General features: G+C 45.2%; 1 protein-coding gene across 4 annotated transcripts in view; it reads left to right on the forward strand.

Moving 5' to 3' along the window:
* The window catches only part of AGK (acylglycerol kinase), a 38,986-nt gene extending 17,482 nt beyond the window's left edge, over positions 1-21,504 (forward strand). For all 4 annotated transcript variants that reach the window (XM_077935068.1, XM_028745932.2, XM_077935067.1 and 1 more), the window contains 12 exons: positions 2,649-2,724; positions 4,634-4,726; positions 5,208-5,240; positions 8,043-8,137; positions 11,374-11,443; positions 12,150-12,229; positions 12,962-13,019; positions 14,572-14,719; positions 15,057-15,154; positions 17,445-17,515; positions 19,616-19,700; positions 21,137-21,504. In XM_077935068.1, coding sequence (XP_077791194.1) covers positions 2,649-2,724; positions 4,634-4,726; positions 5,208-5,240; positions 8,043-8,137; positions 11,374-11,443; positions 12,150-12,229; positions 12,962-13,019; positions 14,572-14,719; positions 15,057-15,154; positions 17,445-17,515; positions 19,616-19,700; positions 21,137-21,271 — 1,042 coding nt within the window. In that variant the 3' untranslated portion in view covers positions 21,272-21,504. The remainder of the gene's footprint in view (positions 1-2,648; positions 2,725-4,633; positions 4,727-5,207; positions 5,241-8,042; positions 8,138-11,373; positions 11,444-12,149; positions 12,230-12,961; positions 13,020-14,571; positions 14,720-15,056; positions 15,155-17,444; positions 17,516-19,615; positions 19,701-21,136) is intronic.
* The last annotated feature ends 1,804 nt before the right edge of the window (positions 21,505-23,308 follow it).

A 23,308-nucleotide genomic window follows, 5' to 3' on the forward strand; every position in this document is an offset into this window, starting at 1 on the left:
TTGGTTTTAAACCCATTGGGGCTTTTTTTGTCAATGACTGTGGCTCCCGGTGGCTGGCATCTTCACCATCATTTTATTATTTATATGCTGCCCATCTGACTTGGTTGCCCCAGCCACTTTGGGCAGCTCCCAATAAAATATTAAGAACACAATAAAACCTCAAGCAGTAAAAGCTTCCCTGTACAGGGCATCCTTCAGATGTCTTCTAAAAGCCATAGTTGTTTATCTGTTTGACATCTGATGGGAGGGCAATCCACATGACAGGCAGCAGTACCGAGAAGGCCCTCCCTGTAGTTTCATGTCTCGCAGTGAGAAAATGGCCAGAAGGCCCTCGGAGCTGGACCTCAGTGACCGGGTTGAACAATGGGAGTGGGGATGCTCCTTCAGGTATACTGGACTGAGGCCATTTAGGGCTTTAAAGGTCAGCACCAACACTTTGTATTGTGCTTGGAAACCAACTGGGAGTCAATGTAGGTCTTTCAGGACCAGTATTATATGAATCATAGAATCATAGAGTTGGAATAGACCACAAGGGCCATCAAGTCCAACCCCCTGCCAAGCAGGAAACACCATCAGAGCACTCCTGACATATGGTTGTCAAGCCTCTGCTTAAAGACCTCCAAAGACGGAGACTCCACCACACTCCTTGGCAGCAAATTCCACTGTCGAACAGCTCTTACTATCAGGAAGTTCTTCCTAATGTTTAGGTGGAATCTTCTTTCTTGTAGTTTGGATCCATTGCTCCGTGTCCGCTTCTCTGGAGCAGCAGAAAACAACCTTTCTCCCTCCTCTATATGACATCCTTATATATATTTGAACATGGCTATCATATCACCCCTTAACCTCCTCTTCTCCAGGCTAAACATGCCCAGCTCCCTTAGCCGTTCCTCATATGGTCCAGTCTAGCTGCCGCATTCTGGATTAGTTGCAGTTTCCAAGTCACCTTCAAAGGTAGCCCCATGTACAGCGCATTGCAGTAGTCCAAGCGGGAGATAACCAGAGCATGCACCACTCTGGCAAGACGGTGGGCAGGTAGGGTCTCAGCTGGCGTACCAGGCGGAGCTGGTAGATAGCTGCCTCGGACACAGAGTTGATTTGCGCCTCCACGGACAACTGAGAGTCCAAAATGACTCCCAGGCTGCTCACCTGGTCCTTCAGGGGCACTGTTACTCATTTTAGGACCAGGAAGGGATTTTTTGCTTAGGAGGCCAAGCCACCCCGCTTAAAAAGATTGTCTCGTTGACCTAAACTGGAAATCTAGCTTAGGCTTATTTTTGATAGGGGGTAAGTCTTACAAATGACACATTGTTTGGAAGATGTCCCTTACTTAAAGTCTTGTTTTCTTTTCCCTGGGTGCTCAAAATAATTTTTGCAGGATAATTCATAATTAATACCATGGTTATTTATTATGCATCAGCAGGCATTAAAATGCACGAGAGCATTACCAAAACAAGGTCAGGTGAAGTTTTTGTATTAATGTTGCTGAATAATAATAAAGCAAGTGATATTTCTCTTTTAAAAGTAGAATTTGCATCTTACCAACCGAGGGCAAGTATTCCATATCTCATTAGTTGGGTAATAATACATTAATTGCTTGAGGGCTTATTATTTGGGGTGGCAGGCAGGGTTGTTGGGGGGAAATACTTAAAGTTTCTAAAGCCATAATAGAAAAGTGGCGAGATGAGCATTGGACTTGGGATGACGGGACATAGCCATGAAGCTTACTGGCTGAGCTTAGGCCTGTCACCATCTCTCAGACTTGTCTACCTCACAGAGTTGTCACAGAGATGAAGTAGGGGCTTGGGAACACCTTGGAGGAAAAGAGGAGCAAAAATGTAAAGTGTGGTGATGGCACAGGTTTTCCATCCTTGAATAATTCTAGAGTTCAGAAGGACTTTCTTCGGAACTTACTGTTTGCTAGTAAATAGCTTCTTTTTTGAAGAAGAGAAAGTCCTATGCTGATGCCCCCTAAAAATGTCCCTGGAAACACAAACTAGTAGCAGTGAATTCACAAATTCACTTACAAACACAGGGCAGTGACTTGTATCGCCTCACAAAACCATTGAGAATCACTGTGGGGTAGCAGTTGGCGTGTTGGAGTAGGACCTGGAAGACCCGGGTTCAAATCCCTGCTCATCCGTGAAGCTCACTGGATGATTTTGGGGCAGTTGCCATCTCTGTGTTACCTACCTCTCATCTCACAGGGGCGTTTGCTTGAATTAAATTAGGAGCGGTCCTTGGAAGACGGGTGGGATAATAATGTCATGTGATAAATAAAATGCATAGATTTATCTGACTCCAGCACTGCCCAGTGTTCCTCCTTCTACCTCCTCACTTCCACTAATTTGCTCTTTGCTTCTGTCATCACGTATTCAGTTATCATTGTTTCCCAGGTATCTTGCGACTGAGAACTGTGTATGAATGACTCATTCTGCATACAAAACCTCACTCCAGTCAAAAATCCACCTTTATACTGATGAAATAAAGGTGCCCCCGTCCCATGACGGCTTTTTGCCAAGGATCTGCAGAATAGCCTGTTGCTGTTATGAAAATGATTTCGGTTTTAGATAACAATTGAGGGTATTTTTTACTTGGGGGGGGGGGGTGGACTACCATAAAGTGACCTCACACTTCTTTTAATTTTCTAGCAAAGCCAGGAGTCTTTTTGAAAAGAACGCAGCCCCAATTCTTCACTTGTCTGGTCTGGATGTGACTGTGGTTAAGGTAAAGACAGAGAATGGACTTGTGTTTTCTTCTCCTAGCGACTATTTCCTCTTCCCGGTATATATTGGCCAGAATCCATCTGTCACTAGAGGTGAAATGAAAGATAAAGAGTCTAAGTGCTCAAGTTGGGGAGGAGTTGTATTTTTTCTTACTTTAAAACCAGTGCTGGTGCTGGAGGAGACTCTTGAGAGTCCCATGGACTGCAAGAAGATCAAACCTATCCATTCTTAAGGAAATCAGCCCTGAGTGCTCACTGGAAGGACAGATTGTGAAGCTGAGGCTCCAATACTTTGGCCACCTCATGAGAAGAGAAGACTCCCTGGAAAAGACCCTGATGGAGGGAACAAGGAGAAGGGGACGACAGAGGATGAGATGGTTGGACAGTGTTCTCAAAGCTACCAGCATGAGTTTGACCTAACTGCGGGAGGTAGTGGAAGACAGGAGTACCTGACGTGCTCTGGTCCATGGGGTCACGAAGAGTCAGACACGACTAAACGACTAAACAACAACAAAAACCAGTGCCATGTTTTGTGTTTTGGTTTGGTTTTTTGGAATGTTGTTATCTTGCTTTCATTTCATTGACTCAAGGGCGATGGAGAATATATACAAGATTTTGGCGAGAGAGCCACCAAGGCCTGTAGGCAAAGTGAATAGTTTATGACTCTGCCTGAGAAAAGTTCATTCTCATGCACATTCTCATGCACATTCTCATAAAATTGCCACAGGGCACTTGAGATTGATTAAGAGCAGTCCTTTTTTAAACACCTTTAAAGGCCTCTCGGATAAGAAAAAAAACTCAGCATCTCTGATGAGAACATAAAAAGACAAGAGAGCCTTCCTAAGGAAGGGAAGACTGAACTGTTTTGAGATTATATTGTGCTAGCAGAAGTATGTCCTTTCTCCACTCAGAGGCAAGAGGGCATTCTGCTCAGGAAATGCCTGACCCTGGGATCAGGTAGGCTGGGCTAATGGGCACATTCCTAGGAATTTCAGTAGTGAGCATTTGAAGCTGCCCTTATTCTGAGTCACATTAGTCCATCTATTTCAGGGCTGTCTACTCAAACAGATAATAGCCCTCCAGAGTTTCAAGCAGCAACTTTCCCCCCAGCTTTGGTATGCAAGTAGCTAGAGATGATTTATCTAATCCCATCAATATGCATTGCACTTTTACTGAGTGGGTTTGTGTGTGTGTGTGTGCATAGCATATGTTCAGCCATTGAGCTACGGACCCTCCCCATTGGATCACAAAATATTTTATCATTCCATGTGGTTATCTTGTAAATTGGAAGGGTTCATGAGTCAAGTAGGATGTTGCATCTCGATACGTGGATGGGAGACTGTTGCAAATCCCCCCCCTCCATTGCCTCAGGATGTAGTGTGGGTTAGTTCAATAGGTGGTGCTGTTTGCTTTTAGAAATGATCTAGCAGAGATTGTTGGCTGAATAAGAAGGCATGGTTCTCAGAAGCTACCCATTTGAAGAGACGTCAAAAACCATCAATTAGTCCTGCAAAAACAGCCAACTTCTTTGAACGGAAAAAGTGATTACATGTTTTGAGTTTGGCACTTCTAATTTAGAAACAGCATGGGTTATATTTATCTTAGTTGAGCATATATATTGTAGGGATTTCTCTGTGTTACATCCTGTATTGGGGGGGGGGTGCTTTAAGAGGGGTGATGCAAAACTTTGAAATTCATAAATGAGAAGATGTGTGCTGTTGTGCTGAGTATTAGATGTACGCGTGTTCATATGGAGATGAAAGGTTTTCTTTTTGGGCAGCCAATACCCAATGTTAGTCACAATCATGAGACCCATTGAAATTAGTGGACCCAAGTCCTTGTTTTTCACCGAGTCCGATCTGAGTATTAATACCACCCAACATGTTTCTGGCCTCTCTGTATTTATCACAGACAGATTATGAAGGGCAAGCAAAGAAGTTGTTGGAGCTGATGGAAAACACAGACATGATAATCGTTGCAGGAGGGGATGGAACATTGCAAGAGGTACTGTAAGAATTCTTCTACTTTTCTCTCCATGGGGGAGGATTCTCGATAGGAGAAGCTTTTCCTCCACCTTCATGCACTCCAAGCTTCTCCCCCCCCCCCCCAAGATTCCTCTCATCCTGATTCCCACTAAACCATTTGAAACATCATGTGGTGTAGCAGTTAGAATGTCAGTCTGGGACCTGGGAGACCAGGATTCAAATCCCCATTCAGCCCGGAAGTTCACTGGGTGGCCTTGGGCCAGTCACTGTCTCTCAGCCTTAACCTACCTCACAGGGTTGTTGTGAGCAGGAAGAACCATGCACACTTCCTTGAGTGCCCTGAAGGAAAGGGTGATATGTAAATGTAATAAGTAGGTAACTGGAGCAAAAATTGTAGGATACATCAGTGCTTGGTGGTGTGTAATCTGTTCATTTGAGGAAGGAAGGCAACTTCTGGTTCATTTTACTGATGTTAGCTAAAAAAGGTTTTTTTATTTCAGGTCATAACTGGCCTACTCCGAAGGGTGGATGAGGTAAGGTGTTTTCTTCTCTTGCCTTTTTCAGTTAGGCTGACCCTGCTCTTGGCTTGCAGTTTCATCTGTCTTGTCTTGGGCCCAGGGAAGTCAATCTGTGTCTGGGGTGTAGCACCCCAGAATGCATGTGGGGGCTTTGTGTGATGGAACGCTCCTCCATACAAAAACAATTTTTAGAATAGTAGCATGTTGACAGGAAGGCTAGGCCCAAAATTCTTCTCACTGAGATGCTGGCTTTCTGTGTAGAGAGACTTACTTCATATGGAGCAAGAGCAATCAATCATTCAGTCCCCACATACAATATGAAATGGTACAGCCTTGTCGCAGGTTTGTTGGCTTATTGAGAATTAATTAGGTCTTTGTCTTGGAAGTAGCTTCTTGCCCCAGTTTTGAATGCAAAACTTTTGAACAGGCATTTGTCCAGATTTGCAAAACAAGTGTTCCTCTGGACCAGTAGTCAGGTAAAGTGAAAGTGGAGCCCGTGACTGTTTGCATTCCCTTTGGAAGCAAGCTTTGGGTGAAATCCATACACCAGCAGGGGTGCATTGCATAAAGCGTATCAGGCTGCTTGTTAACAGAATTGTATTCCACAATGTCTTATCAGTACCTGACCAAAAGGAAAAAAGAGAAAGACAGAAAGTGCAATTTAATGATTCTTTCTGAGATCCCAGGAGGCTGTTAGCAACTAGAATTGTGCCTGCTGTACAGAGCCTTTGCCTGCTTATGGAGAGACAAAATTTATATTTCAGCTTCGGTGCAACGAATTACCTTTCTTCCTTTGAGAAATTGTAAGCTTTCAAATCTCTACACTTGAAAAAGAAACCAGGAAAAAGTAATAATGTGCTGTGACAGCTTTGCTGCTTAATGGAGGACCATTCCTCTCCTCCCCCATCTCCTGGAAACGGAGCAATTCCTGGGTAAAGGAGCAATGGATCTGAGCTACAGTGCTGTGTAGTCTTGGCCTTTTCATGTCAGTCTCTGTTTCCTATCAGTGGGGAAGGGATGCTGTCTTTCCCTATTGCTGTCCATTTATGGTTGCCCCGGAGGCAGTAGTCATCAGGTGCCTCCTCTCTCTGTACAGTGACGGACCCTTTTAGCTAACGGTTGGAGCTCACAATGAACTCCATGAACTTGGTTCTCTCTACTGGACAGGGCGAGTTTCAGGAGATGGCAGCCCCCTCCGCCAGCCTGCTTTCCCAGGCAAGAGATAATAACTGGATCCCTTAACCAGCTAGGGAGAATAATGGGCAAGCAAACAGAGATCACACTCTACAGCCATTGGCCAGGTTATTCGTCAAGCCAAGCCATGAGCAATGTTAGATTCATTTAAAAAAAGAAGTTCATCTTCCCAGCTATTGATGGCGCATAACTAAAGAGCAGCTTCTCTGTTTCCTTGCAGTACAGTTCTAGTTCAGACTAAGAGGACAGTAGAGATCAAGTTATGCTTTTGTTTGAAGATTTTGTCTAGTTCCAGCATGCTTGACCTCACCCTTTCATTTCCATGCAGCTTCTAGATTGCATGTTGGCTCGGCGGGAAATGAAGTTTTGCTACCTCCCATGACAAAACACTTCCCTTGAATTTTCTTTCTTATCCCCCTTTCACTTTGCACGCTAGAACGGTGCACCCCATCACAGCTCACAGTAACCCCAAACTCCCTGAATATTGTGCACCTGTTCTGCTGGTGCAAGTCTGTGACCCAAAAAAGGCCCAGCACTCGCCAGCACCGCAATCTCCAGGTAGCTAGCACCTCTTGGCAGGCTGGGGTTAGTACTGTAGGCAAAATCGCTGTGTCTCTCTGTTCGTTTGACACTGGGCCATCTGCTCTGAAGTATAAGGGGACAGAAGAGATAATGAGATGAGGAAGGAGACTGGTGGTAAGAGAGGCTGCAACAGAAAGGCATGGAAGCAGATGGAGCGCTTCAGAAAATGAGTTGGATTTGCTGAATCACTGTGCTGCAAGCTGCAGTCTTCTGCAGAGAGCCAAGGTGTCGTGGTTGCACAGTCATTAACATTGATTTGCTGGCGTACTTGAAGGAGCACAGCTCTTGGTTTGCATGTGTGTGCACATACATGTGTACTCTATAGTAACGTGGCCTTAGCAGCCGGGCGTTGACTGGGAGAACAATGCAGGCAGTGACTTCCAGCCGGGCAGCATGTCTAGAGACAGAGCTGTGTTTGAACCTTCCAGTCGCGTCCGAGCCGCAACCCAGCATGTGACCCTCCCTTATTAGCAGATCACCTCATTCTGTTGCCTGCTCCCCCAATTTGCAGAGTCAAAGATAAAGACTGTCAATCTGTCTGTTTGGAAAGGGGCTGCTTGATTGGTGTGTAATAATAACCTCCCGACTTGATTGCCAGGGTACCTTATTTTAATATCCCCCTTCGCGGAGAAAGACACTCTGCATTACCGAATTTCCTGTCTCGGCCGCGCTTCGCTTGGAGATGAATGCAGCCTGAGCGCAGCCTGAGCGCAGCCACGCTTCGGGTGCCACCTTCAGTCTTTTAGGAGATGGCAGGTTGCTGACAGAATCTATACATTGCTTGGAGAGGACGTGCCAGTCTCTGCGTGTGTAACAATGCGGCTAATGACTACAGAAGGCTGCTTTGTAGCCAGTTGGTATTCGGAGGGGCTGTCCGGAGAGGCTGATGTTCCAAGTCATTCTTTATTACTGCCTCCCTTTCAGGGAGAGCCTGCCTGGGGTTGGGGGTGGGGAGTGAAATCGGGCGCAGCTGTCCTCTGCACAGAAAGGGAGCTGGATTCAGCTGGCGCTGATGCAAATTTGTTTTGCCCTTGTTCCCAGGCAGCTTTCAGTAAGATTCCCATCGGATTCATTCCCCTCGGAAAGACCAGCACCTTAAGTCACACGCTTTATCCTGAGAGTGCAAATCAAGTCCAGTAAGTGTGTGTGTTTGTGTGTGTGTGTGCGCACGTGCATCATACGAGAATCAGTGTGAAAAGAAGTAGGGTGGCAGGGAGGAGGAGGAGACTGGTGTATATTGAAGGAAGGAAGGGCTGCAAATCTGGTCCGTTCTCCCCCCCCCCCCCCCAAAAAAGGGACCATTTTAGGCACTTCAAGATTATGTTATACATGGTCACCTTCAAAAATGAGAAAAGATCTATATCATGACCTTAATGTACCTAAAATGGTACTTTCTGTAGAAGTTCAGACTTATTATTATTTATTTAATTTGTATACCGCCCTTCATCCATAGATCTGACATTTTAGTGTATTTTTAATCTTTGTTGGAAGCCGCCCAGAGTGGCTGGGGAAACCCAGCCAGATGGACGGGGCACAAATTAATAATAATAATAATAATAATAATAATAATAATAATAATAATAATATCATCCTCATCATCATCTCAGGGCAGTTCCCAACATAAAATTACCATAGAAAAAAACCAGAAAATACATAATAAAAATAAGAACAAAACCAAAGCAAGAATCCTTCCTCCCATAACACATTTAAAAGGGCACCGGATATCAATCAGCCAAAGGCCTAGTTGAAGAGGAACATAAAGGTGTATAATGAAGGCATCACTTGAACCTCCCTGGTTCCACAAACTTACAGATTTTACATTTATTGTCACATTTGTACCCTGCCCTTTTTTCAAGGAGTCCAAGGGAGCATCTGACGGGCCTCCCTGTTTTGTCCTCACAGCAACCCTGTAAGGTCTGGCTACAGTGGACTTCTTCATTGACCTGGCAGTGGACTTCTTCATTTGAACTGAAGTCGTCATCCCCATCCCTGGTCCACACCAGCCTTCTCCAACCTGGTGCCCTTCAGATGTTACAAACTTCTTCTTCTCCACCCACCCCTGACCATTGGCCATGCTGGCTGGTGCTAATAGGAGTTGTAGTCCAAAGCCCCTGAAGGGTGTTAGCTTAAGAAAGGTACCACTAACGTCCCTAAATGCCTTGCTCCCTAATTCCATCGCACTTGTTCTCACTGAAAGGTCGGCCGGCCTGGAAGCAATTTAATTAAAGCCAGCACTGTTGAATCCAGCTTCCACTTGAAAAGGGCAAGGGGGGAACCCTCAGTCATGTCAAGTTGGCAAGTCTAAGTCTGGTTTGTTACAAGAGCCTTCGCTTTCTCCGAGCTGCAAACAAAGGATGTTGTGCCAGTTGGCTTGGAGAAAATGACCTATGAAGGATACCTACAAAGCTTCTGTTGAACTGAATGCTAATTAAGATACAGTGAGCAATAGTGAGCAGGCCTCTCTGTGGCAGTGAAATAACACCCACTTACTGCTGAGGAAAAGTATGATGGGAAGACGATGCACCACATCCCAGATTTAGCAATCCCCAAAGTGCATTTCACACTGATTTGTAACCCAGCTCCCCATCCCTGCCCCACCCCTATTAGTTGACCATTCCATGAAGCTGGAAACGCTTCTGATTTTGCATTTAAGACAGAGTTGAATTTCTGGAGCTTTCACAGCAGGAAGAAGGGGCAGGGTATAATTTTTAGAAATTTATTTATTTATTTATTTATTTATTCATTCATTCATTCATTTCCAACCACCAAAACACAAACAGTGAAACCCCCCAGGCGGCTGATACATTGGGTATACATATTCAATAACGTACATATTCAATAATATACTTATTCAATAATATTCAGTAATAACATATTCAAATCAACCACATGTACACTTCGCGGAGCTCTGGCCCAATGGTTGCCAGTGGCTTGAATTAATTAATTTTATAATGAATGATTTTAGAATGTTGTTTATGCTGTACTTTTGTACTGTTTTATTGTTGTTAGCCGCCCTGAGCCCAGCTTCAGCTGGGGAGGGCGGGATATAAATAAAATTATTATTATTATTATTATTATTATTATTATTATTATTATTATTATTATATACCTTAACACTCCTCCTTCCACAAGGTTTATTTAACTTTTAACATTTTAATTGCCCCAGATTGTTCAAACCCACCCAAATAATTAAATATCTTCTCAAACCAATCCTCCTCTTTCTCACTGACCTTAAGCCCTTTCACTCTATGTATCTTCACAGGTATTCTAAAATTATAATATTACTCACTTTTTTCCTCCATTGGTTCACCCCTAGCTCTTCTGCATTTTTCCAATTACTTGCTATAACCTGTCTGGCTGCAATTGCCATCAGTTTTACCCATTTACATTCCTCTTTTGTTTTTAACTCGAGGAGCAGGATATAAATGCAACTGTGAAAGATATCTGCCAGTGTAAATTGAGAACTATAACGTAGGCATCCTCCCTTTTCATGCATTCTGATCCATTCAGTTTGTGGCAGTGCAGCAGGAAACCAACTCAAAAGGCTGCATTCGGAAACTCTTGCTTTTCTGCTTGCAACCTCCTAGTGAGCTTTATGGCAAAACAGGCATTTGAACCTCATCCATAGTCAACTTTATGCAAGACCCACAAATTAATGGGCAAGAATATGGTTGGGAGTGAGCAGAAGGTACTCTCTTATTTCATGGCAGTGCAGCCTCCACTGAAGGCTTTTTGTGTCGCCTGTCCTGAGGCTGTGGGATCGGCTTGAAATTGAAATAAAAGCTCTAACTTAGATGCCAGTGTCTTCTTTTTGTGTGTGTGCAGGAATACGTGAATGTGCTTATGCCAAGTCAGGCTGATCGTTCCTCTCACCCAAATGCTGTCAACTCTGGCTGGCAGCAAAGGACCTTGTGGGGGGAGGTCCTTTTCAGCTCTGGTGCCATCTAGGGTCCTTTTAAAGGGAGATACCTGAGCTAAACCACAGAGCCTAGGACTTGCCTATCAGAAGGTTGACGGTTCAAATCCCCGTGATGGGGTGAGCTCCTGTTGCTCGGTCCCTGCTCCTGCCAACCTAGCAGTTCGAAAGCACGTCAAAGTGCTAGTAGATAAATAGGTACTGCTCCGGCAGGAAGGTAAACGGTGTTTCTGTGCACTGCTCTGGTTCGCCAGAAGTGGCTTAGTCATGCTGGCCACATGACCCGGAAGCTGTACGCCGGCTCCCTCAGCCAATAAAGCGAGATGAGCACCGCAACCCCAGAGTCGGCCACGACTGGACCTAATGGTCCTTACCTGAGCTCAAGCCTAGGATGCTCTGCAAGGGAAGCATGCCCTCTGCTACTGAATAACATCTTCCTCTTGACTTCTTCTTCAGGCATATTACTGACGCCACATTGTCCATACTGAAAGGAGAGACTATTCCACTTGACGTTTTGCAGATTAAGGTAGCCATCTTTTTTCTTAGGTCCTCCTCTTTCTGGGAGGGATATTTTTCTTCATCTGTCTTTTGCCATGTGCTTTTCTGGCCCCATTATGTTTTTAAAGAGCATGCAACAATATAAAATCATTCCTTAAAGAACAGCGCACCTAGTGCAGGGCAGGGACTTGAACCCGTGGCCCTGACATTGAGAGCCTTATGCTCTATCAACTGAGCTATGCATGAAGGCATCTGGGAAGAAGAAGAGGGGGATTTGCTCCTATAATGTTTTTAAGCCTTTCTATTTTTTATGTTCTTAATTGTTTTTAAATGTGTGAAATTCGTTTTGTTTTTAATTGCACTGTTTTTACCGCTTTGTTGTTTCCTGCCCTGGGCTTCCTTGAGAGCAATGGAGGGATTGAAATTCAGCAGATTAATCATCACCATCATCTTGTGAAGATTTCCCTTTCATTTAAATGATAACTACTCGTCATTCTTGCTTTGGTCTTCTGATAGCCACAAAATTAAATGACTCATGGCTAAAATAACATTGCAGACAAGCACTCTACACTGAGGAATTAATTTGCAATTCCTTTCTTTTATGTGTTGCCGGAATATAGTGGTTGGTATTTTTGTTTTCGGACCACTGATCCATTGTTGGCAAGATCACCACAGATTACTGCAATTTATAACGTTTGACTTTTGTTAGTGATTGTTTTTGTTTTCCTTTATAGGGGAACAAAGACCAGCCCGTCTTTGCTGTAACTGGTTTAAGATGGGGGTCTTACAGAGATGCGGGAGCAAAAGTCAGCAAGTATGTTGACCACTATTGCTTTGTTTTCTCTTTGCCCCTATGTTGTACTTCTAGACAGTTTCTCCAATCTTGTACTTCTAGACAGTTTCTCCACTATCTCCAACAATATGCAAGCAAGGAGCCCACTGGGACCAGATCAGGCTGTGAAGTGTTAAGACAGCTGCTGATTGCCTCTGAATCCCTGGACCAGGTTCCAGAGAAAGACATGGGATGCCTCTAAACTGTCACTATTTTTCGCAACAGATTGAAGCACATACCAGAAATTTACGTTTGTGCAATTAAAATGGATTAAAGTGCTTTGTGCAATCAATCCACATTTCTGTTTAAAAAAACCAGACCGTTTGCAGTGAGGAAAGTGACAGGGAAAGTGTGGGATGAACAGACGACTAACAGGAAGATGAGGAAATATCCCACAAGCAAATGGGGATGAATGCTCAGTTTTGTAGAACAAATCGGAACAAGTGCTGAATAAATACCAGACATAGTCTGACCTCTTTGCATAAGCAAAACAGGATGAACGCTCAAGAAACAGGTCATCTAGAGAAGCCCACTGAGTACATTAGCACACATCCAGGTGCCAACTACACTTTGCTGCTCATTGCTTGGGTATCTAATGTTCAAAGATTAGATTGTAAGAAACAGCTTCAGTAGATACTGCATTGGAAAAGAGGACTGCTATCCCCGTGCCCCCAGTTTTATTTTGCTTTTTTGGTTCATTTTATTCTCTTCTAGGTACTGGTATCTTGGGCCTCTGAAAATCAAAGCAGCCCACTTCTTTAATACATTGAAGGTAAAGGCATTTCCATATGGGTCACACAAGGCTATCACAGTGGGAAGATCTGTGATGCACACAGTGGTGGATCACATTTTTGAGTGCATGAAGTCCCCAGGTTTAGTCCAAAACAAAAGAATTTGCTGGAGAGTCACACCCAGACAGCTGTGAGCTAGAGGGTCTGACACTGTGTGACGCAACTTCGTGTGATCTTACTGTATGTGGCATATAATGTAGTTTGGAGTGCTTACATGTCATATTTAAGGCAGTGTTGACTTTTTTTTAACGTAGCTCAAAACCGACCAAGCTTTGGTTATTCATATTTTGCCAGAAAAGGGTGGCAGAGACAATTGGCTTTTTAAAAGTCTACTAGTGGAATGCAGCTGAAATAATACTGCAATGCTAGAAATTACTAGGGAATATTAACTGCATTATGGAAGGGTAAACAGCCTCTCATGCAGCTGAGGTTGCTCGGCTGCCTTCCTCTAGTGCAGTCCTTTCTCATGGTTTTTGTTATGCTAATGATTCACCCTGAGATTTATTCAATTGACGTAAGTGGTGCCTATAAATAGAGCCCACAGGACTGTTGATAATCTGCCTCTTACATTCAGCCTACCTTCTGTCGCAAAATGAGCAGAAAGGTTAATTGCTCTAGTTCTCAGGTACTGAAGGATTTGACATACATTAAAGTAGCTGCATTTCCCCCTGTCCACACCCTTTTCTTGATTCCTTAGCAGATAATAAACATATAACTCTCCTGGGAAATGCCCTGACACATCATAACATATGTACTGTCTGAGTTTGCACGTAATACTAAACCATGGTTTAGTGGTATGTGGGCAAGCTGCAGTGAGCCCAAACAAAAGCGTCAGTCTCACCTCTCCCCCCCCCACCTTTCTGAGTGATTTGTTTTATATAAACCAGGAATTCTGTTTTTGAACAAACTCTGTTCAAATGAAACAGAGTTGATTTGAACTCTTGAACAAATTAAATAAAGCAGCTTCATAACAATGGTTTGGCTTGTTTTGAACCTTTCCAGGATTCCTGGTTGGTTCAGCAGGACAAGCCAGGGTTTATTCAACATGATGTTAATCTCTTCAGAAGGCCTCCTTCTCCTGACTACATGGGAGGGAAGAGTGCAACAGTTCACTCTGTCTTGCTGCAGCTCATCCACATAACGTTAAACCACAGTTTAGTGTGACAGTCGAGTGCAGCCTTTGCAAGACACAATTTAGATCAGCTAGACCAGAATTTCTTCTCTGTGGCAGGACAGTAACCTGCTTTGGGGGAAGTAGAGTTCTTTCCTCACACACACTTTCCCCAGCCACCCCGTCCCCCTCAACTGACAGAAACACTTGTTCACCTCATCACAGGGAAATGGGCTAGTAGAATGGCTGGAGGAGAAAGCAGCAGGTGGGTTAAGCAGCCCCTAGATTGCCTCTTCTGCCTTGTGGCTGTTTGGTGGCAACCATAACTCCAAGTCTGCCTGCTGCTGAATGAATGGTCGGTCTAGCTCTCGCATACCCCTGTAGAAATGGTTATTTTGCTTTTTCTTTCTGGAAATTCCAAGGAGTGGCCTCAGAAGCATCTAGCTTCCCTTTCCTATTTGGACCCAACTCCAAGGCCTCCTGAGGAGCCGGAGCAGAAGACCCCTAGACCTCCTTTATACATCAGGCTTTACAAGAGACTGGCGCATTATTGGACACCTGTCCCCAAAGGTAAGCGGTCAGTCATTCTCTCTCAGATAGATAGATATATTAAAGCTGTTCATTAGAAGAATCCATTTCCCCCACTGTGGCCCTGCAGCAGGACCTTGAGAGATCTGTCACCTTTTCCAATTAAGCCAGCGAGTTGCTTTCTTTTTGTTGTGTGAACTTTGAACTTCTTTCTTCCTTTTCTGTGGCTGCTGTTCCTTTGAGCCGCCGGCATTAAATATAGATGGAACAAGGCCTTGTGAAGTAACAAGAAATAGAAGGATCTGGGCCTCTGCTGATCTTAATACAACAGCGCTTATCTAACTTTCTGTTTAATGGTGTCTTTCCTCTCGGACTTCAGAAATCCCCAAGGAGGTGACCCCGGAGGCCTGGAGAGAAATGCAGCTGTCCGCTATTGAATTCTCTGTCACTACTCAGAACAGACATCTTGACTTGAAAGTAAGAGTAGAGAAATAAATAAAAAAATGCTAAGCTTTCCTTCATCTTCACAAAAGTAGTTGCTTTGTAACTTGAGGGGATAACAGCCTGCTTAGGCCTAATACATCGGGTCTGAATTCAAAATGGTGGCAACCTGAGATGTGTGTGTCTGTTTTGCTGTGCCTCTTTCTAAGTCCCACACCCTGTGGGCCGTGTGTGCGCTTCTTATAATGGGCCATGCCAAAAAGAGAGAGAGTACTTCATGAGTACCTGTGCCCATTCTGCACATAAAATGTGTGTGTCATTTCCTGTGCAGTAAGTCCATTGGAGCATGGAATGTTTAGTGCAGAATTCCATTTCTTGAGATTCTCTGCTTTTAAGGAGGCATAAACCACCTAGACCTTAGGTAAAGGTAAAGGTACCCCTGCCCGTACGGGCCAGTCTTGCCAGACTCTAGGGTTGTGCGCCCATCTCACTCTATAGGCCGGGAACCAGCGCTGTCCACAGACACTTCCGGGTCACGTGGCCAGCGTGACAAGCTGCATCTGGCGAGACAGCGCAGCACACGGAACGCCGTTTACCTTCCCGCTAGTAAGCGGTCCCTATTTATCTACTTGCACCCGGGGGTGCTTTCGAACTGCTAGGTTGGCAGGCACTGGGACCGAACGACGGGAGCGCACCCCACCGCGGGGATTCGAACTGCCGACCATGCAATCAGCAAGTCCTAGGCGCTGAGGTTTTACCCACAGCGCCACCTGTGTGGACAAAGCCTGCTGCTCTGCTCTGAAGCCAAAGGAGGTAACAATTTCTCATGATCAGGAAGCTAGCTGGGCTCCAGGGCCCCACGCAGTTCTTATCTTTTCTTCATGACTAACAGAAGTAGAATAAATTTTGCAAGGCTGGTACATAATTATGCAAGTTGAGGCGCACCATTCAAGGGTGTTTGCTTTGCATAGTTTACGCAAGCTTTTCAGTTTTTGACTTGTATTTATTTGTATGTTCAGAACCGCCCTTATAGGACTTTAGCACAGAACACAAGCCTGAAAGCAAGAGACCTAAGGATTATTGTCTTCCCTGTACCATTCTTTCACTGGAAGCAAAAACTAGGATGCCTTGTGCTGAATAACAGCAAGTACCTAGGAGCTAAATTGAACATCCCTCCACAGATTGAAGGACAATTACTGATATGCCCAGTTTTTAAGTGAAATGCCAGCTAGGCGGTATGTGTGCAGTAGATCAAAGGAGCGAGGATGCAGCTAGCTGGGCTGCTAAGAGACTCTTCTGGGCTCAGAGCACTGCTTTTTTATTTAGGACGTTGTGGTTGGGTGCAGTTCCTGCGTGCATTCTGAGCTCTAGGCACTCAGCTATAGGTTTACCTGTACCACCCTACCTAAAGGTAAAGGTACCCCTGCCTGAATGGGCCAGTCTTGACAGACTCTAGGGTTGTGCGCCCATCTCACTCAAGAGGCCGGGGGCCAGCGCTGTCCGGAGACACTTCCGGGTCACGTGGCCAGCGTGACAAAGCTGCATCTGGCAAGCCAGAGCCGCACACGGAAACGCCGTTTACCTTCCCGCTATAAAGCGGTCCCTATTTATCTACTTGCACCCGGGGGTGCTTTCGAACTGCTAGGTTGGCAGGCGCTGGGACCGAACAACGGGAGCGCACCCCGGCGCGGGGATTCGAACCGCTGACCTTTCGATTGGCAAGCCCTAGGCGCTGAGGCTTTTACCCACAGCGCCACCCGCGTCCCTCACCACCCTACCTACCAGCCTGCTTACAAGGCCACCACAATAAGTTCAGAACCTGAACTTGCCAACCTGAGAATCCTTAGCTTCAAGGATGATTGAAAGATGTAAGAAGATGTCATTCTGTGTGCTATTTCTCTAAGATGTAAAACAGGAGGTTGGAGGTTAATTTTTATTCCTTCTACAAAGAACACTCTGCTTCAACTGCAGACGTGAGTTCGTTGCCCTGGGACTGCAAGACTGTATATGTCTACTCAGGAGTAAGCTCTACTTAGTTCAGTGGGACTTGCACTCAGGTAAGTGAGTAGGAGATTGCAGCTGTGTGTGTGAGAGAGAGAATATGAGAATATGTTAATATGCATTCTGTCTAGTTTTTGACCTGACAGTGCCCTTCTATGGCTCACACAGGTAACTCTTTGCTTTGAATTCTCCTGGCTCCTAAATACTATTTCCCCCCCAGAGAATGGGAGAAGCTACTGAATTCATTCAGAGGCAGATGTTGGGGCTTACATGAGATGCTGTGGCTGTTAGTATTAATGCATCCATTTCTGAACATTTTTTTTAGCGCACAGAAGACTTCATGAATATTTGCATTGAACCAGATTCAATCAGTAAAGGAGAATACATTAAAAGAGGGTGAGTCCTAGAGAACCTGTAATATGCCTTATTGCTATCATAAAATATATTTATCAATGTGCTTTTGGGGCTAGTTGGTAGTTTGTATAGTAAGGTGCATTAAGGGCAAAACTGGAGAGAATGGACTTAAAATCTAGAGCGGAGACAAAACTAATTGGTGCCCCTGGCATAAATAAACCCTTCTAATGATCCCAGCTGTGTGTCAGCTTCCGTCAGCAAGGGCACCGAAGGAATAGTTCTTGGTGGCAAATCACAGTCTCTAATTTATAGTTTCCATGACCACTACAAGGCTGCAGATCATTTCCCTGTTTCCTTGAATCTCTTCATAATGCTCCAGTGTTGACTCATGGCGACTTCCTACATTGTTGTTGTCGCTATTTATTTCATTTGTGAATGGCTTTCCGTAAAACATCCCAAAGCAATTGAACGATAAAAATACAAACCATAAAAGCATATCTAAAAACTAGGAGAGTCTCGAGACAAGGACAGCAGATGGGAATACTGTTAAGTCAGTGAAGAGGATGAATAAGAGGGAAGGCTTCTATCCATATCCTTCCTTTGAATCCTAAACCCCAGTATGCACTGTCAGGACATTGTGTGGTGTTGCCACAATGACCTAGTAGGCAGGGCATTGTCCAAAGGCTTATGATGCAGCCACCTCTCTGAAACTAAAGCAGGTCTGCTTCTGATGGGTCCCCAGCTTGATTCCTCACCCTGGCATGCACACATGGGGTTATACTCAAGGAGCTGGCGATCCAAGCTGGTGCAGTGAGCCACCTTACTAGACTTGAACCTTGGTTCAAAGCGAGCACAGCAAAGAGCTTGTAGCTCTGAGCAAGTAACATTGTCCTGCGCTTCTCTTCTTTGTGTGTAAAATGAGAGGATCCCTTCGCCTCGCAGTCTGGTTGAGGGTGATGAACTCTGAGTCTTGGGTGCATAGATTTGGAGGGAAGTTGCATTGATCTTGATGGAACTGACTTCCAAGCATTAATTATTCAGGTCTGCAGTCCCTACTATTAAAAGGATGAGGCAGCTCGAGGAATTTGTAATCCATTTCAATTTAGGCTCCCTGACAAGGCCGTTGGCTTCGCGAGCCCCCGAATCAGCCACGGTTCCTCACTGCTGCACTTGATCCATAGCTTTCTCTTCCGATTTGTCTAATCTTAATGTGTTTTGTTCTTTAACAGAGATTGGGCTTCTTTTTGGGGCTGTGCGAGGATTACCCTGCGGGAGTTCCTCTGGGCTGTAAATCAGGGGGCAGGGTCTCCATCTTGCGGGCAAATCTTGGCTCACCAGGTGGTCTCGAGCTGGCTTGCGAGGGTGTTTTCCCCAAACCATGCCCACCCACCCACCCACTTGTGACGTAATCTGGTGGGTGTGTGGCTGTGATAAACCCTGATGGGGCATTCATGTTCCTAGCGGTGAACAGCAGCAGGCAGCCCAAACAGCAGGATGTTAAATCCTGCTCAGTTTGGCAGGACCCCATGCAAACCACTTCCTGATTCAGGGGCATGTGTGTATCAGACGCTTCTGGTGAAGTACAATAGCAACCTTGTAAAATAAACAGTTTTGGGCTTTCCCCCCTCCCCCCTGTTTCCCCTTCTGCACGGGTTCTGTTTCTTTTTTATTTTTGTCTTTTGTTGTGTCTCACCATGTCTGATGCACATATGTACTTTTTGAACTTTCAATAAAGATGTTTATTAATAACAATAATAATAATAAAGATCTGGCCGGTGGAGCCCAAAATTCCCTACCTCCACTGTAGATAATGTGCTCAAAGCAGGTGGTTCAGTTAATGCTGCTTGTAGCTTGGTTTTTCAGATATGTCTTGCTTTTATCGCAATTCCCATTTAAGGGGAGGGTCTTTCCTAGTTGGGGCTTGATGCTACGCCATCCATTCCTTCTGCCACACAAGTTCATCGGTCTCTTAAAATGTTTTATTTAGTTTGGTTGGCTATGGCAGAAGGAGGAGAGTTGTGCCTTCCAGGGCCTTTCCGGCTTAGCAAGGCGATCTGCTTCCCAGCTTCTCTGCAGCCCCTTTCTGCTTTAAACATAGCTACAAAGGATGACTTGGTTGCTCTCTCCCTTTGTTTCGCACAGAAGCCAAAAGATGGAGGACCCCCACTTGTGCCCAGAAGGAAGCCAGTGCCTTCAGGCTAGCAGGTGTATCTTGCAGCTTCCAGAGGTGAGAAATAAAACATAGGGTAAAGCTATGTTTTCCTCATTCTTCCCTTACAGGTAGTGGAAGGATCCTGTCCCCCACCTAGAATTAGGCAAATTTCCTTCTGTTGCACAAAGGCAGAATGATTACATTCCAACTTGCTTCGTTGGGATGGGATCTGCCCAAAAGCCAGCTTCACCCGTCCTTCCTAATTTAAAAAATCAGTATGTGACAGTCTTCCTCGCTGTATTCCCACCTCCTCTTGTGTCTCTTAGATTCATGTAGGCCAGTTTCATGTCCCTTTCTATTCCCAGGGCAAAGCCACTGTGTGGCAACAGGAGGAGTGTTTTTGTGGGCAATCAGTTCCTTCCAAAATAGCAGCCTATATTTCAGCTTTCAGAGAATCCTGTAGTTATGGGTAGGAAGCCAGGTTCATAGAAATCCCCAAGATGCAAATTCCACCTGTCTGAGCATAATCCCCAGTTAAAAATCACATTTGATGGACACAGAGACAAGGAGTGGGGGCAGGAGGAGATTCAAGACCCTGTAAATTGATTTTGCCCCCTAATCATGCTATACATTTGATGGGTAGGTTGTTTGGAATCCCAAAATTGACTATAGCTTTTAATGGATGAAAAATGACTTTTCAGTTCTTCAGCTTAGGACAAAGCAAGGGGTGCCGGAGGGAGGTGGAATGGGAAGAGGAGGTTAAACAGAACTAATTTGTCCAACCTATTTCTAGGAGGTGGCGATGGGGTGGGGTGGGGGTGGGATACCACTAATAGCAGGGATCCAATGAGGGAAGACTTTCAGGTGGCAGTTTCAGGAACTGCCTCCCTGGGTGGTCCCTATGCAAACTGGGAAGTACCGAAATTTGGAACCAGGACATCTTCCCTGTGGCCAGAGAGATGCATTTGACAGATAAAGATAAGGCATGAATTTCTCTAGAGGAAACGCCTTCTGCTTGTGTTGGACCTGACCTTTACGGAATTGGAATTGTCAGCAGGCAGAAAGCAGGTGAGGTAGTTTGCAGGCTGTCTTAAGTGAGAGGCTCAGTGATGTCTGGCAGATAGTTTGAGCTAGGGGTGAGAAATCTCAGCCATGGGGAACCAGGACTGTTCCCTAATCCATTTAACCTCTCACCCTCCAGCCAGGCAGCCCTCCTGTCAATCATGTGACATCGCCTAGGCCACACCCCTCTACTGGCCATAGCATTGACAGCTTTACTTGGCTGGAATGAGCCCTCGAACTGTGATAACAGCCATTTTAGAAAATAAACAAACAGTGCTTTCTCAGTGAAGTGTTTCAGAAGAGAACAACTTGAAGTGGAGCCCTAACTAGGATGAACACCAGCTCTTTCTGGTATGTCGGGCTACGTGACCATGGAGGAAAAGACCCCTAGCTGCTCAGACCTAGCCTTTGTCAGCATGTCTCTTTCATCTTTCCTGCTTTCTCTGCAGGATACGGAAGGCTTCTTGGCTGTGGACAGCGAGGAGTACGAAGTGATGCCAGTGGAAGTGAAGCTGCTGCCCAGGAAACTCCGGTTTTTCTGCGATGCCAGAAAAAAAGAGCAAATGCTTCAAGGCGCATCCTAGCGAAGGCTGCTGCCGCCAGCCAACCGTGTGAACTTCAAAACGATGCTCTCCGGCTCCTGGTTGGCAGGCTGGCGTTTGCATCTGATAAGGCCCGCAGGCATGTCAGGTGCCAAAGACGACACATATGGAAAGGGTCTCTGAAAAGGGGGTTAAATTGGTTAAGTTTAAAGAACTGCAGCTGGAAAATTTGCATGCCTTTCCTCGAGTACAATGAAAGACTTTGTTTTATTGCAGACTGACCAGTGCTTTGTGTGTAAGTAGCTGGATCTCAGAGTTCTAAATTCCCTGCCTTGGAAATGTTCGGGTAGAAATCCATACATATTTATTTGGGTCTCGTTTGGCCATTTCTTGAGGGAAGAATGGCTTTCCCCTACTCTCAGAATTGCTATTTTCAGCAGAAGCGCTGTTTCAGCTGTTTGGCATTATGCACATCTTTTTTTCCCAAGGAGGTGACACACTTAACAAAGGAAATGAAGTGGGGGGGGGGGGTTAGTCTGAATACTTAAAATGCACACAATCCAAGTTGACTATGCACTTTTCTTAGAGAGAAGCCGTAGCGATGGAAAGATGCATCTCAAAATGAGTGTGCATTGCCTATGGTCAAGGTGCTGTTATGCCAAGCTATGATGATTAGCAGCTCTCCAGCTTATAGCAGAGGTGGTTTCCATTCCTGATATTAAATATAAAATTAAGATGCCTCCGATAATGCAGGTAGAACACAGACCTCATGGCAAATAACTGTTGAAAGTATCATTCCTCCACAAAGAACTCTAACCCAACGTGATGGCATTCACTGCATCTTGTGGGAGCTATTGCCATAGTTTAAACCCCTGTGCGAACTACTTTCCTTTGGGCTGTCCTGAATCTTCCAGCATCCAGCTTCAATCATGAGGGAGAAAAACACTTCTGTATCTTTCTTCACGCTATAAAGGTAAAGGTACCCCTGCCCGTGCGGGCCAGTCTTGCCAGACTCTAGGGTTGTGCGCTCATCTCACTCTATAGGCCGGGAGCCAGCGCTGTCCGCAGACACTTCCGGGTCACGTGGCCAGCGTGACAAGCTGCATCTGGCGAGCCAGCGCAGCATACGGAACACCATTTACCTTCCCGCTGGTAAGCGGTCCCTATTTATCTACTTGCACCCGGGGGTGCTTTCGAATTGCTAGGTTGGCAGGCGCTGGGACCGAATGACGGGAGCGCACCCCGCCGCGGGGATTCGAACCACCGACCATGCGATCAGCAAGTCCTAGGCACTGAGGTTTTACCCACAGCGCCACCCGCGTCCCTTCTTCACGCTATACACATCTATTATAACTCCTCTTACTCATATATTCAGTAAACTAAAGAAACAACAAGAAGGCTGTAACCTTTCCTTATTTAGGAGCGATACTCCACCCCATTGATCATTTTAGTTGCCCTTTTCTAGCTTTTTGAAGTGAGATGACCAGAATTATAGTGTGTTCCAGAAATATTCACTGTGTACCACAAGCTCTTTGCTGGTCCCTGGTATGAGGTGGGAGCCTTGAACCCCTCAATCACATTTGTAAGGAAATTAATCACCAGCTCCCTGGCCAAGAAGGGCTTGGCCATGTCACTGATTCCCAAGACAAAATACATTCATGTTCTCCCATTACTAACATAAAAAGCCTCAGAACATATCTCTATATTAGAAAGAAGTATCTCATTACAGTTGTCCCATAAAGCGCTTTCAGAATAATTGGCACGCACAAAAGGCTGTATGTGTTAAAAGTGAACTTTAATAGAGTAAAAAAAGTCCATTATAGTATGTACATGAGTCCCTCTCGGGCTCCACATAAGCAGTGGCAATCCACAAACTTCGTGCTTTCCTTCTTGTGGGAAAATGAAGAAAGCCACAGGTACAATTGACACCGCTAAAGGAAGGTGCGTGGTCACAGCTTAGTGAGGAGAGGCTAGCTGCCGATCAAATCAGATTCACACTTCATCAGAGATATTAGAATTATCACAGCCTGTGCTGCCTTTATGGCCACATCAAATTGGTAGTTGTACACTAAACTCGGC

The sequence above is a fragment of the Podarcis muralis genome, chromosome 10, assembly GCF_964188315.1.
Source record: "Podarcis muralis chromosome 10, rPodMur119.hap1.1, whole genome shotgun sequence".
Classification (NCBI taxonomy): domain Eukaryota; kingdom Metazoa; phylum Chordata; class Lepidosauria; order Squamata; family Lacertidae; genus Podarcis; species Podarcis muralis.